Below are 15,097 nucleotides of genomic sequence, written 5' to 3' on the forward strand. Positions count from 1 at the left end.
TTAAATCCAGAAAACCGTACTATATAAATTTATCATGCTTGTAAAACAAAGTTCAGCACCAATCCTCCTTTGGACCCCATCAGTGAGGCCGAGAGGGAAGTCCTGTCGTCTGGCAGCTCATGCACCCTGCCCAGGTTTGCAACCCGTGGAGGTTACAGTTTGACTTCACCCCCAGGTTCACTCTGTTGTCTCTCGAGACAGATGGATGCCAGAAATGAGGCACGGAGGCTGGACCAAGCAGCTTTCTCACCTACTCCCCTCCTGCAAGTGCACACACACACACTCCTGCGTTGTGGCAGGCAGCTGGCTGCAACACCCACAACATTTAGCATATAGCTCACAGGCCTGGGCGGAAACCAACCCCAAACTGGGGCTGACTCATTTATCCTAGAGTCACAGAGCCAACACAACATCCTTGTGACATCAGAAGAATAAGCAAGGCTCTTTCTTTTTTTAAAAAGAGGAAGTTAGGGCCTTCCCTCACCCTCCTCTCTCAGAAAACCTGTTGACTTGATGACCTCCTCACCATCAGCTGCAACCCCCTGGGCTGGAACCAGGAAGAAAGTGAGAAACGGAGGGGAGAGAAGATGAAGGAACAAAAACCACACCAAACAAAGAGCAAAGGTGGATTCCAGAACAATTCAACTCCAAAGGTTGCAGGAGGGAAGGGAGGGCTTTGGTAGGAGGGCTGGTGCAAGACAACAGGCAGCCTCCTGTGGGAGGGAGTTCCACAGCCTAACCCTGCATTTTCTTTTGTCTGTCCTGAACCTTCCAACATTCAGCTTCACTTCGTGAATTCTAGCGTTATGAGGGAGGGAGAAGAACGCGCTTTCCCCAAGCCATGCAGAATGTTATAAACTGGATAGTCACCTCTCACTCGCCTTTCCTCTTTACTATAAAGACCCGGATGCTGCAATCTTTCCTCCTTGGGGAGTCACAGCTGAATGTCTGTTGGCTGGATGACTAAAGAAGGCTTTAGGTCAGGGGTGGGGAAGGTCTGTGGCCCTCCAGATGTTACCAGATGCCACCACCATCATCCAAGACCTTTGACCCTACTGGCTTCAGGGACTGCTGAGAGCTCAGTCCCCAACTCCCTGCACTTCAGGTTACATTCCTAGATTTACGCAGGCTCCATTTTGCTGAGAGGTTTTTCGTTGTTCCAACAGGATGCATTGAGGTCATATTGAGAAACACCACAAATTTTGAACTGGGAAGCCTGGGTTTAAAAGCTGCCCTGACCGATCTCCTAATTTCCTTTCCTCTCCACCCCTTTTACAATTACCCATGTAAGCCGCCTATGGTTTTCTGAAAGGAACCCAAGAGTGTGATGACCTCATCTGTGTGGTATTTAGCCCAACCACAGAGCAAATTCTCCAAAGCTGATTAAAAAAAATAAAAAAATAAACCCAAGCTGGGCCATATAAAGTCCCCAAACCGTGTCTGTGGCAGCGAAATGTGGCCATTTTTGAGAAAGGGTATCCACCTATTCTTACAGCCTCTCAGAGAAAACCCCCCACCCCCACAAAAACCCAAAGTAAGTTGGTAGATTAAGAGAACGAAAAAGAAACGCTCTCCAAAATGCTACCTGCAGTGCCAGGACAGAATCTGTGCCACAAAAGGCTGCCAGTAGCTCTCTTCCCGCCCCCACCCCCCATTTTGTTGGGCTTCATCCCCTGGCGAGTCCAGTGGCATGGAAGAAGTCGTCCCCGAAGCCATGGAAGCCAAGGGCTTGAGATGAGTCTGGCTCAACGCAGAACTCTCTTCCGTGTGCCAGAAGGCAGGCATGACTCCGAAAGCATCGGAGCAAGAGTCCTTTCTCGGAAACCTCTAAGAAATGAATTTCTGGAGGCAGATGTGTGTGTGGGGGGGTGTTTCTTCCCAACTACTGCACAAGAATCTCAGCTTCCCAAACAGCCTGCAGCCACACAGGCATTCTGGGAGGAGTCCTCGCATTTCCTTGTGATATTTCAGAGCACCTGAAGACCCTCAGTGCTACCTGCCGCACCCTCCCAAAGGCACCCACGATGCCTGTGCTCTGATGCCACTGCTGGGCAAGAGGGCGCTGGCGCTCAAGCCCCCTAACTTGTGGGCTTCCCAGAAGAGCTGCCCAGTCGGGCGCTGGGCTAGATGGGCCGCTGGCCTCAGCCATCAAGGCTCTTCTTAACTTTCCCTCAAATGGAACCTGAAAGACTTCCCTTCCCTTCCCTCTCCCTCTCCGAAAGCCTGAATGAGTTAGCAGCAACCAATGCCATGCCATCAGCTGATCCCGAAGGGGCTCCCCACAGCCACCTCCTTCCTGTTTTGGCCGACAGACCACAAGTGGAAGAAGCTCAAAGAGGTAGCCAAGCCTCAGAGATCTTCACTTCTGCTTTCTGGCGGAGGTGGGGAGGGGAGAGGGAAGGACAGACGCACCATGCAGGCGCTGTGAAGCATCCTGCCCAAGTCACTTTATGAATGGAAGCAAGATTATTTTTGGGGGGGGGGGCGGGGGGGCAGCGCCTGTCTCTGTTTGCCAGCTGAGGTGGATCCTCCTTACCTGGGCTTAAGAAATCAGAGATGCTAAGAGAGTGGGGCTTATTTATGTGGCAGAGCAAAATCACAAGCCTTGCTGAGAAACTCACTAGAGCAGCCTTTCTGAATGTTGCTGGACTACAACTCCCATCATCCTTGACCGCTGGTCCCGCTAGCTAGGGGTGGTGGGAGCTGTAGTCTCCACAACAGCTGGGGGCCCAAGGTTGAGAAAGGCTGCAGCAGAGGACGGGGGAGCACCTGCAGCCCCTCCAGATGCTACTCCCATCATCATCATCATCCTCCTCCACGGAAGACTGGGCCATGCTGGCTGTTGGGTTTGATGATCCTTGGGAGCAGGAGGGCCACAAATGTTTCCCCAGCCCCAATTTAAAAGCTCTTGGGCTGAGTTCCTGTTTGTGGGTTTCCTGCAGGCATCTGGTTGGCCACCGTAAGAACAAGGATGCTGCACTAGAGGGGGCCCCCTTTGGCCTGACCCTGCAGGCTCTTATGTTCTGGTGATCTCAAGCAAGCAACCACAGACCTGGGTGTTACACAAATAAAATATTCAGGTAAAAATACGGAGACATTTGGACATAAGGGGCAAGGGCAGCAAGAAGCCTGAGCCAGCTTGCTTTAAAGCTTAACGGTGGCTGTGTCCCGTCCCCCCCGTTGTTATTTTCTGCTTTTAACAGTATTTATTTTATTATGTTTCTGGAACCCCGCCCAGATTAAAGGCTCTAAATGCAAATAATAAATAGAGCTGACTGGTCTGCAGCACAGGAAAATGATTATTATGGTTATTCTGAGGAACGCAAGAAACTGTCTCATCCCAGTTCAGACTAATCCGTTGTTTAGCCAAAGGTGGTCTGCACTCTCCAGGGGTCTTTCCTTCCTACCAGGAGATAAAGGGGCAGAACCAGGGACAGTCTGCCTGCAAAGCGGCTGCTCTGCTACTGAATGACTGGCTCCCTTCTCCAGGGGTCCTTAACAACTTGAAACCTGAGCTGCAACCGGAAGAAAGTCTCTCAGATGCTCCTCCCATGTATAGGAGGAATAGAGTGCTTTTCCTGCATGCTCCTGAGCTGAGCAGATGCCTTCTCTTTCCATTTTTAAGCACCTGCTGGGAATTTGTCTATTACTTCAGGCAACTAGGAATACACATTTCCACAACAGCGGGCTCATTTTTTTTACATACGGTTTTATGTACTACTATTGTAAACTGCTCTGGGGTGTCCAGGGCCTTATGGGGGGGGGAGACCTCTGGTGGGGGACATGTCATGCTCCTTCTGGGGATAGTTGTCCACCTTTGGTCCCCACCCTGCACTCAGCTGTCAGTGTGCAGCAATGGCCACACCCTGGGAGCGGCTTCAACTGGCTGGCTAAACCAGGCGAGGGGTGTTGGTGGGTCTCAAACCCTCAGGGGATTCCCTTGCATGTGAAGACAGGCTCCAGAGGATGGAGTGGACGAGAGCAAGAGAGGCTCCAACGGGAAAGAAGGGGGTTTCTGCCCCTGTTGTAGAGGGAAGTGAGGGGCAGGTGGGGCTTGACCATCTGGAAGAAGGGAAACTCTGACCCTAAATCTCCTCTACCTGGTGGGAGATCTTGGGGAGAAGAAAAGGCTCAGGAGCAAACCTTCCTCAAATCCAGAGTCCCTAAGGCATTTGGACGGCGCCTGGTGTGCTGAAGTGGTAAAACGGCGCAGGCTGGTCTTGGGAGCACCCTGGAACTCTGCAAGGACCCAGGAGTGACGGAAGCTGCTCACCTGAGTTGCAGCCAGCCTATTTGAGGAAGAGGGTTCTTTGCTCTCCGAGGATTAGGAAACAGAAGCAAGCATGTGACAGAAAAAGAGCAGTTGGGGGGGGTGAGAAAGAAAGGCCTATGCAAAGCAGAGTGCAGCTCTACACTGCGCAGAAAGGCTAGGTCTTTGTGGAGACTTTTGCTGCCTCTCGCTCTGATTAAGTGAAACCAAGCCATGAGGTCAGCTGCAGCTCAGGACTAGAAAAGAAAACGGCAGCCAACATCCAATGACCGCCCCCCCCCGCTCCTGTTTCTTAAATCTCCATTTGTGAAAGACAGCATGGGTCAAATATGACTAAATAAGGAGAGATCTCTGAAATCCCGGGAAAAATTGGGGGGGGGGGAGGAAGATGCTGCTAAGGGTCAGGAGGAGAGCCCTGCACAGAAAACAAAGCAGCGCCCAGCACAGAGGAAAAGGCCCCATCTTAGTACTTCCTTCCTCAGAGCTGTCCAAAACCTCAATAGGGAGCGGCTTAAAACCCATATCAGAACGTCAGAGGAGCCCTGCAGCAGCTGAGTCCAGACAAAGCGAGCCCATGTAGACCAGCCTCCTGTCCTTGCAAAGGCAACCTGATACCCCAGGGGAAGACTGCAAGCAGGAGCTGGAGACAACAGAAGCATCTCTCCTCACTGGTGAATCAGAACACAGCCTTCGCAGCCGCTAGCCCTTGGCAGCCTGACGCATTTGTCAAACCCTCTTTCAAAGCCATCCAAGTTGGGCGTCATCATGACAGCCCGTGGGAGCAAATCCTACACTGGCTCCCCACTACGCTTCCAAGTGTTGGTGCTGACCTTGAAAGCCCTAAATGGCCTCAACCCCGTACAGCCAAAGAAGCGTCTCCACCCCCATCGTTCAGCCCAGGCACGGAGATCCAGCTCCGAGGGCCTTCTGGCGGTTCCCTCCCTGCGAGAGGTGAGGTTACAGGAAACCAGGCAGAGGTCCTTCTCGGTGGTGGCACCCTCTCCCATCAGATGTCAAGGAAATAAACAACCACCTGAGTTTTAGAAGACAGCTGAAGGCAGCTCTGTATGGGGAAGTTTTTAAATGTTTGATGTTTTACTGTGCTCAATTTGTTTCATTTGTTGGAAACCACCCAGAGTGGCTGGGGCAACCCGGTCAGATGGGTGGCATATCAATAATTTTGTTGTTGTTGTTGTTTAGCCAAGCCCTGGGTAAAGATGTACTTTCTTATGCCTGCCCTGAATCTCCCGTAAGGACCTAAGAAGATTCAAAGCGAGCCCATCTAGACCAGCCACCCATCCTGCCCCCAGTGGCCTGAGCTCCACAGAAGCAATCCTCCCCACTTGAGACCCCCAGAGACCGAACCCATCCTTCCCGGTTACAAAAAGGACTTGACAGCAGAGAGAGAGAGAGTTTTACGGGTTGCCTTTCACCTCCAGCACCGGTCCAGCGCCCAGAATGGTCCTCTCCACCCCGCTGGCGTAGCCCTTCTGGCTGAGGGCGGTGAGGCAGTGGATCAGGAAGTTGGTGCTCTGCGTCTTGCCGGATCCGCTCTCCCCGGAGATGACGATGCACTGGTTGACGTGCTTCTTCAGCATGGTGTGGTAGGCCACGTCGGCGATGGCGAAGATGTGGGGCTCCAGCTTGCCCAGCTGGTGGCTCTCGTACATCTGGACGTACTTGGGGTTGTAGATGGGCAGGAACTTGAAGGGGTTGATGGCGATGAGGATGCTGCCGGCGTAGGTGTAGATCTTCTGCTTCAGGAAGCGCCGCTTGAGGTTCTCCAGCAGCGTGGCCTCCGTCAGGTTGGGCAGGTTGCACAGGTCGTTGACGTCCTCCTGCAGCCAGGGGAGGAAGCCTCGCTCGACCAGCCGCCGCGCCTCCTCCCGCCCCTCGTCCTCCCCGGAGGCCACCTGCAGGTGGACGTACTTGATGCTGCCGTCCGTGTTCCTCTCCTGCAGCAGAAAGTAGTAGCCGTCCTGCCGGGGGTGTTCGTCCTGCGCCCGCCGGGGCCACAGCAGGACCCTGTGCACCGGGGAGTCGTTCCCGTCCAGCACCCACTCCTCCCCGCCCGACTCCTTCACCTCCACCAGCACGTAGTGCTTAGAGACGTCCAGGCTCAGGGAGCCGATGACGTCCCGGATGACGTCGGCGGTGGTGGCGTCTTTGGTTGCCGTCACGCGGCAGCAGGAGGCGCTTTCGGCCGAGAGCTGGGGGTAAATATGAAGAGTGTAGGCCGCCTTCTCGGGGCAAGCTGCACCGCCGGCATCTTTCGCGCTCATCCTGCCTCGGCATACCGCCCTGGGCTCGGCTGCGGGGCTGGGTATCTGGAAGGAAAAGGAAGGAGAGAGACGGGTCAGGGGAGGATCCCAAAGCGGAGGCGCTGGGCAATGGACCTGGGAGACCGGGGTTTGAATCCCCACTCAGCCGTGAAGCTCACTGGGTGACTTTGGGCCAGTCACTCTCTCCCAGCCTAACCTACCTCACTGGCAGCATTAGAAACTCAAGATATATATGAAGGGCACAAAACGGCTCCTTAAACCAAGGTTGCAGTCGCCAAAACGGAATGTCTAGTTGCCATTTTGGGGCAAGGCAGCTCATTTTTTCAAATGTGGGACTGACTGAACATCTGGCTAGTTCAGAGGACAACCTTGAGCCAGGTGAAGAACTTTGAGAACTTAAAGATGGCGGAGACGTCAGGAGTCACCCTTGGTCTGACTTGAAACAAGGCAGCTTTCTGTGTTCCTATGAAGAGCAGCAGAAGCGTCTGTAGAGACGAGGTGAGCAATGTGGCCGGGAGTCAGCAGCATCTGGAAGGGGGCCAGCGCCCTCCTGGGGCAGAGATGACACGCCCCCTCACAGCAGGAACATTCACTTTGCACTGTTTGCTACAAGCTGCTCCGAGTCTCTGCGGCAAAGCCTGGGCGAAAACATACCCAAAATCAAACTCTCCAATACACAAAAGCTGCTTTGGATGGGGAAGATTCAGGAGAAATGGCAAAGGGACACATGTGACTTTGTTTTTTTAAGCTCCTTGAAGACACCAGCGTTGCTCCAGGTCTAGGCAAGCCCAAACCACCATCACCTTGGATTTCTGATGTCCCAAGGGACATGGTACAATGTGGGGGATCTTTCCCACCTCAGGGAAAATTTCTACAACACATTTTTCAGTGGAAAATTTTCTCCCATTTTAAAAGAAATCCGTAACATCAGCTAGCACATTGTAAGATGCCAAACCGAGCAGCTGGGATGAACACGGCAGTAATCAAATCTGCAAATCAGAAGCTGCAATTAGCTTCTTTCACGTGATTAGTCTGAAGTGGTACATACATTCACAGTCAAGGATGTAACAATTCAGAGTGCGTTCACTTTCCCCCTTAAAATCAGCTGTGAGGAATGTTATTGCCATATCTTGAAACACTTGCAAGTATTTCATTAAAAAGTACTTTCCAATGGTTGTATCAAACCAAGTTCTGCTCCACAGTAGCCCCCCAGTGATACAGATGCAACTGAGTTTGTAATGTCCTATAACTTCATTGGGTCTACTCGTTTGATGCAAACCTAAAAGAAGCTTCCAGTTTGTTTAGAGCAGGGGTGCAGAGAAGCACGAGGCGACAACAGCCACAGCCGTCCAACTGACAGGCCAATCTCAGCCTCGGTGCCCAGGCGCAGAGGGACCCCAACATGCAGCCACCTGTGCAAATGGACAGTGACATTTTTTTAAAGAGCCCTATGCACACAGAATAAACTGCAGTTCTCGATGGAAGGAGCCACACCTTAAGAAAACTTGTAAAAACAGCCCAACACTGAGCTGCGAGAGAAGGTAAAAACTCAATGCCCAAGCAGGTGGGCAGGGTGAAGGAAAGCAACCCGGCCGAATCGCCAGGGTCAAGCTGAAAGGGGAGTTGGATGGCCCTTTGCCCTTCCAACTCTACAACTCTGTGATTCTGCTATTCTCCAGAACATTGACTAGCAGAGCCAGTCGCCAGGGTCAGTTTCATACATTTTTGTGCCTGGAGCTGAAGAGCAGATGGGTCTCCCCTTTCCCCAAGCGTACCCTCCTCTGACCAAGTTATTTTGGCGTCTGAAACAAGAACACCTCACCATCACCTGTCCTGGGGAGCAAAATGACAGCATTGTGTTAAAAACTGAAGAAGAACTTAGCAGCAGGATCAGGCCAAAGAGTCCGGTGGCTAAGCAGCTGCCCCCCAAGGGAAGCCCACAAGCAGGAACGGAGAACAGCTTGCGATTCCCAAAAACTGAGATTCAGAGGCACCATCATCGCTTACAGCCTTTGATGGTATATTTGTCTTGATTTTGAGCCATGTAAATTGGAGATCATTACTAAAGTCTGGTGGGAACAAATTCTGCTGTTCCTTTGTGAATAAGGTCTTCCTTTCGTCTGTCCTGAACCTTCCAACATTCGGCCCCAAATTCCAGTGCGACAATGGGAGAAGACCTCTCCCTATCTGCTTTCTCCACACCACAGATATACAGCTTTTAGCATGCCCTCCTTGCTAATACAGTAGTAAATGAACCATTTACAGCCTTTTTGTGACACCGAAAGTCAGCTGTCAGCTGCCCATCACGTTGTACTCAATGGGAGAGGCAGCCTGGCAAGGTCTGGGTTCATCTGTCACACCAGCCACACTCAATTGACATGACCACAACCGGCCCTATCATCTTATCATCAAGGAGCACTTGCCCTCCAGGATATTCTGAGCCACAGGAGGAAACAAGCAGCTTGATAACCCCCAGGGTTTTAGCAGGCAGCACTGCCATTCAAAAGATGCTCTCCAAAAAGCGAGTCCTGAGCCTGAAAAACAGCCAGGCATCATCAAAGCAGCTCAAAAGAAGGCAGGAAGAGCCAGGCCAAGGGATGAGTGTTTGCTCTCATTTGTTCTCCCCAAAGGAGACAAGAGAATAAAATGCATTGTCATTAGGCCCAATTAAAAGGTCACAAAGAACCCAGGAACATGTGCAGTGTTTTATGCAAGATAAGGTTACCCCCGGCTAATAGCCACACTGAAGATAGTTGCAGCAGGAGGCCCCTGAATTCTGGTCACTGGGTACCACAAGTGGGGAGAGTTGCTCTTGAGCTCCCATGCCTCTGCCCCCTTTTTTCCATGGGTAGGGAAGTGGCGCTTCTGCTTCCCTCCCATAGGAAATACAAAACAAAATGGGCAGCCTTGCCACAAATCCTGGAAGGCATTGGGACGGTTTACCTGAGCCTCAGGAAGACGGCAGGAAAGGGGGCCGCAAAGAGGAACGGGTGAACGGCTGCCTCCCCATTGGCAGAAGGGAGGCAAGGCAGGACCCACCCACCGCAAGGCTGTTTCTGTGACCCTCTGATTTAGCCAAAGCAGGCACCCCGTGCTGCCTGAAAGGAGAGGCCAGGAACAGACACGGCTTTGTCTCTTGCTGCCCGTGGGCTCTGGCGGAACAAACCGGCTGCAACGTGACCGCTTAGGAAACACGCCTACTTAGGGGAGAAGTCAAGGGTCAGGCAAATTCTCCCCAGGCATGTCTTGAGTTCTTACCAGAGTGGAGAGAGGCCGCCCCGCTCTCAAGGCAGATGAGGACCCGGAGAGCTCACTCCTTCCTCCCTTCCTTCCAAGGGGAAGGCATGACACATAGGGAACTCAGCTTACTTCTCCTTCAGCTAAGCCGCGGAGGGGAAGCTGTGGAATCGCTTTCCTCTGGAGGTTTTCAGAAGGCTCTGAATGCCCTTTCCTGGGCACTGAGAACTACAGCTTCTTCCAATTTGGAGCAATGGTCTGTTTGCCAAGGGAGGGCCGTTCGGCTAAGAGGGGGGAGCTGCTATTTGGGCTAGAGCCGAAGCAGCAGAGAAAAGGGAAGCAAATTTCTGGCTTCGTAGAAAGTAATTTGCCACAGCCTTTTGCAGACAGAAGTTCTGAGGCTGTTTCTCAAGGCCCAAGGCTTCGCAGCACAACCTGACAGAAAGCACCTCAGTGTCAAAGGATTTGCAAAGCGCGCAGAGAACTCTTACCTTGTGCATATCACAGCCTCTGGAAAACACGGCAGAGTGTCTGTCCCCATCCCATCCCGCCAATCTGTCCGAGGCAGCGGTTTCGTCTACATAAACCCGTAATTTTGAGCTGCATGTTTAACCAATGAATCATGCCAATGCTAAAAAGGGAAAGCTACCATTATAGCAAAACTGGGCAGCCAGGGGGTGGGTGGGGGAATAAAAGGCACATTTCTGCAAGTGAACCACTTTGGCTCAATAAGTTCTTCCCTGCTAAACTGGGATTTATTGCCGCCCCCTCTGGAGGAGGCAGAATCGTCACAGAGGCAACAGCCTCAAATAACTCATTCAAAAAAAAAAACCCCTCCATCGACCCGCACACTTTATTTACAAATATGGGCCTTTCTGTCCCTGCCGACAGAGATGGGAGATTTCTGAAGGTTCCCAGAGTTGTGAAGGGCAGAGATCCCAAAGCTATGGCAAAAGGAAACAGAGAACTCCCCCAGACTGCTGAAAACATTACAGGTCCTCTATAGAGGAACTCCAGAAGCTGCTCTGTACCAGCTCAGACCATTCGCTCCACCCAGCTCAGTATAGTCTACACTGACTGGCAGCAACATCTCTCCTGGATTTCGGACAGGAGACCACTCCCACCCCTACTTGGGGTTCCTGCGGACTGAACTTGGGACCTGTCTGTCTGTCTGTCCCACCCCTGAGCAACTTACTTGATTTTTATGAGAAGGGCAGTAAGATTCTAGTCCTTGTGCTTATGCCTAAAGGACTGGTTTAAACAGGAAGCTGCTGCACAGAGTCAGACCACTGGTTCACCTGACGCTCAGCATTGTCTACACTGACAGGCAGCAGCCCCACCTAGAGATGCCTGGGATTGAACAGGGTGCCTTCAAAAGCAAAGCAGGTATCCTAGCAGCCAGCTACGACCCTTGATCATCTTGGTCGCCCTCCTCTGCCCACCTTCCAGCTTGCCAACATCCTTCTTAAATTGTGATGCCCAGAACTGGACACAGGATTCCAGGTGTGGCCTGACCAGGGCAGAATAAACTGGGACTATGACTTCCCTTGACCTGGACACTAGACTTCCGTGGATGCAGCCTTGAATAGCATTCACCTTTTTTGCTGCTGCATCACACTGTGGACTCGTGTTAAGCTTGTGGTCCACTAAGACCCCTAGATCCTTTTCACATGTCCTGCTAGTGAGCCAGGTATCTCCCATCCTATATCTGTGCACCTGGTTCTTCCTGCCTGACATTGCAGTGCAGAAGCTGACATTTGTCCTGATGGAAATTCATTTTCTTTGGGTCCAGTTCTCCAATCTGTTGAGGTCACTTTGAATTCTGATTCTGTCTTCTGCGGCGTTGGCTACCCCTCCCAGTTTGGTGTCATCTGCAAATCTGATGAGCATCCTCTCAATTCCTTCATCCAAGTCCTTTATAAAGATGTTGAACAACAGGCCCAGGACAGAACCTGACAGCACCCACTTGTTACTTTTATCCAGGATGAAGAGGAGCCATTAATGTGTACTCTTTGGGTTCAGTCGGTCAACCAGCTACAAATCCACCTAAGAGTTACTTCATTCAACCCACATTTTACCAGCCTCCTCACAAGAATATCATGGGGAACTCGGTCACAAACTTGACTGATATCAAAATACACTCTATTCGCAGCATTCCCCTGATCCACCAAGCTTGTAACTCCACCCAAAAAAGAAATGAGGTTTGACTGACATGACTTCTTTTTGAGAAACCCATGTTGCGTCTTAGGAATCATGGCATCCTTTTCTAGGTTCACAAACCAACTGTTGAATTATTTGTTCTGGGACCTTTTCTGGTAGCGATGTCAAGCTCACCGGTCGGTAGTTACCTGGGTCTTCTTTCCCCTTTCTGAAGATGGGAACCACATTTGCCCACCTCCGGTCTGTAGGGACCTCACCTGTCCTCAAAGAATTTTCCAAGATCATAGACAAAGGCTCTGAGATTACATCCGCAAACTCCTTTAGCACCCTTGGGTGCAGCTCATCAGGCCCTGGAGATATGAATTCACTTAAAGTAGCTAGGTGTTCCCATTCCACCTCTTTTCCTACACTGACAAGTTAATGCAAATTTTTGCTTTTCGAAAGCAGACAATTCAGCTTTGGCGGACTCACACTATTGTAAGATAGCACCTCTCTCTCACACACACAAACGAAAACACACAGAGAGAGATCACAACCATTAGGCCTGGGCCTAAAATATTTAAGGAGCTTCCCTTTGAAAGGCAACAGGACCACCTTTGTTTGAGTGCTGTATTGTGTTACAGCAGCTCCACTAAGGTCCAGAGCTTCCATGCTCCATTTCACTACTAAAAAGGCTTTTGAGAGCGTTAGGAAACAGCACTAAGCACACACACAAGAGGAGGACTTTGTAGACATGAATGGATTTTTTTTTTGGAAAAAAACAAACACAGACCCAAACAACAACAGCAAGGAAGGATTTGCTAATCCCTGTGCAAACATTGGGCAGTTCAGTGCCAAGGGCACAGGACTGTGTGTAGGTGCAGCACAGTATTTTACAGATTGCAACTGCTTCACTGATTATCTGTTAATTATTCTATATGATTTATGCTGTAGTTGCGATGTTCTATTGTGCTCTCTCATGCTATTGCGATTTATTGATTGTGAGCCGCTTTGGGGTCCATTGGAATGTAAAACGGCATAGAGATATAGGAAATCAAGTCAAAAGCACACACAGGTCTTGTCTTTTAAACAGAGCAAAGAAAGAGAAACACATAGCTTTTTAAAAACCTAGAGCCTTGAATATGAATGCTCGAGATCAGCCACTGAGGGGCTGCTCCCGCCGCCCTACATGTGATTTGAACCCAGGGCCTGCAGCCAAGATTGCTGCCCACAGAGGGAGTGAAGCCACAGAACTTCCCTGGCAAGCTGAGATCACAAGTCCTGGGGCAGGGTTGGAAATCAGATGTCTAGCCCTGCACTCTCAAAAAAAGGTCCCCACAAAGAAATTTAAGATCTGTCCGGGTTGGAATCTCCTCGACCCATGAAGTGCAATAAAAGGGTGGGTAACTGAGGGCTAAAAGGATACTACTCAAGCGGTTTATTCATACTCTGGATTATTCAAGCTAACATCGTCCATGAATCACTCTTTTCCTCAAAAAAGTGCTGTCTGCTTGAAGTTTCAGCCACCAGATATGTGTGTCTTCTTTTTCATACACACTTCAGCAGACAGCGTGTAACCCTCTTTCAATTATTCAGGGAGACAAATGTTTAAGGTTGTGTGGCAGGTCTGAGAGAGGAGCCCAGAGGCCTGGCACTCTGCCCCTATCACACAGCCCAGACGCTTCGGGGTTTGGTTTGAGTGACACAGAAAACGGACTGAGTCAACCTCTGAAGGAGGGGGGGGGCAGGCGGGAGAGAAGAAATCTCTTTGTTTAGTCAGCTAGTCATCCTCCAGACGCAGAGAGCAAAAGGCACGGCTCACTTTGGAAGAGAGAGGAAGTTATCAAGAACATCTGCAGCTGAAAAATGCAGAGGGGAAGCGGGGGGGGGGACGGAGAGGGGAGAAGGCAACCTAGGAGGCTCCCGCATCAAGGGGCCTCCTCCAAGTTTGGAAGAAAGAAAGTGGGGACTCCCCCTGCCTTCCCCACCCCACGCAAGAACCGGCGCCTCTGAAGTCCGAGGTTAGGCAAGGTCTTGAAAGCAAGAGAAACCATGCAGAAACTTTTAAAGCCTTTTTTTTCACAGCTGACAGCCACACACAGCCACCCAAGGTGTCTGCTTATCACACTGAGAGCATTGGTGCATTTAATCCACATCCCATCACTTCCTCAAGCCAGTAGAGACAAGAGCTCTCTCTCTCTTGTTCTCATGAACACCTTGAGGGGGAAGGGAGGGTTAGAGGTGGCAGCTGCACGGCTGGCGAGGGGGCAAGGACAGAGGAAACCTCGCCAAAATCCCATTTTGAAAAACACAATCCAGCATTAGAGGCCTCCTAACCAAATTTATTGGGCATTCCTCAATTCAAAATGAAACAAAACCCTGCTTTCCCTCTCTGCACAGAACATCCATAAATGACGCTCTCCTTGTGTGTTGACACCCGCCTTGCCTCAGAAGCACACAGGTGAAGCACCTGCACCATAAATTTAAAGTGCACCCTGCCCCAAATTAGAATTCTGGAAACTGTAGTTTGCCCCTCACAAAACTACAACTCGCTAGATTCTAAGAGTGCATCCATTGAGCCACACTAGTGTTGTGTGTCCCCCCCCTCCACCACCCCACTTTCTCCTTGACAGGAAACTTTAAGAAGTGAAACCTCTTCAAAAAGAGAGCAATCCAAAAGGCCTGGCTTGATATTTCTGGTATTTCTTGCCCTAACTTATCCCCTACAGATTGGGGGGGGGGGCTGGTATGTGCAGAGGGGGTGTGAGGGGTGGGGAAGAGAGAGAAAAATCTGTTAGTTACAAAGTTGACGCAAGACGCAGAGGCTGCTGCCCAAACCACATAAGGGTGTGAGCGCACTGCACTGCTCGATGGAAGGCTGCCTCATGATATCATCTTCGGACGCGCACCCAACCCGACCAGCCCCAAAAATCCCTGCTCTCTTGAGCGCTGGCGAGTAAATTTCAAACAGACACACGGGGGGGGGGGCAGCTAGGAGAGCAGTGGTGCCAACTGGCTGTTTTAAGTTCTTCCTAGGTCTGCCGGGGGGGAGGGAATAAACAAAATCAGACGGCACCACCAGCCCTTTCCTACCACTGTAATCAATCCAGACACATCGCGGCGCTCCGAATGGGGTGGCCCTATTAGTAACGCATCCTTGAGGCAAAGT

General features: G+C 51.0%; 1 protein-coding gene across 12 annotated transcripts in view; it reads right to left on the minus strand.

Annotated features, from left to right (window-relative positions):
- Nucleotides 1-15,097, minus strand: part of MYO9B (myosin IXB) — a 44,712-nt gene that overhangs the window by 27,227 nt on the left and 2,388 nt on the right. For all 12 annotated transcript variants that reach the window (XM_083594318.1, XM_083594327.1, XM_083594323.1 and 9 more), the window contains one exon: nucleotides 5,704-6,597. In XM_083594318.1, coding sequence (XP_083450444.1) covers nucleotides 5,704-6,552 — 849 coding nt within the window. In that variant the 5' untranslated portion in view covers nucleotides 6,553-6,597. Of the gene's footprint in view, nucleotides 1-5,703; nucleotides 6,598-15,097 lie in introns of those variants that run through there.

The sequence above is a fragment of the Podarcis filfolensis genome (assembly GCF_964270895.1).
Source record: "Podarcis filfolensis genome assembly, chromosome: 18".
NCBI classification, from domain to species: domain Eukaryota; kingdom Metazoa; phylum Chordata; class Lepidosauria; order Squamata; family Lacertidae; genus Podarcis; species Podarcis filfolensis.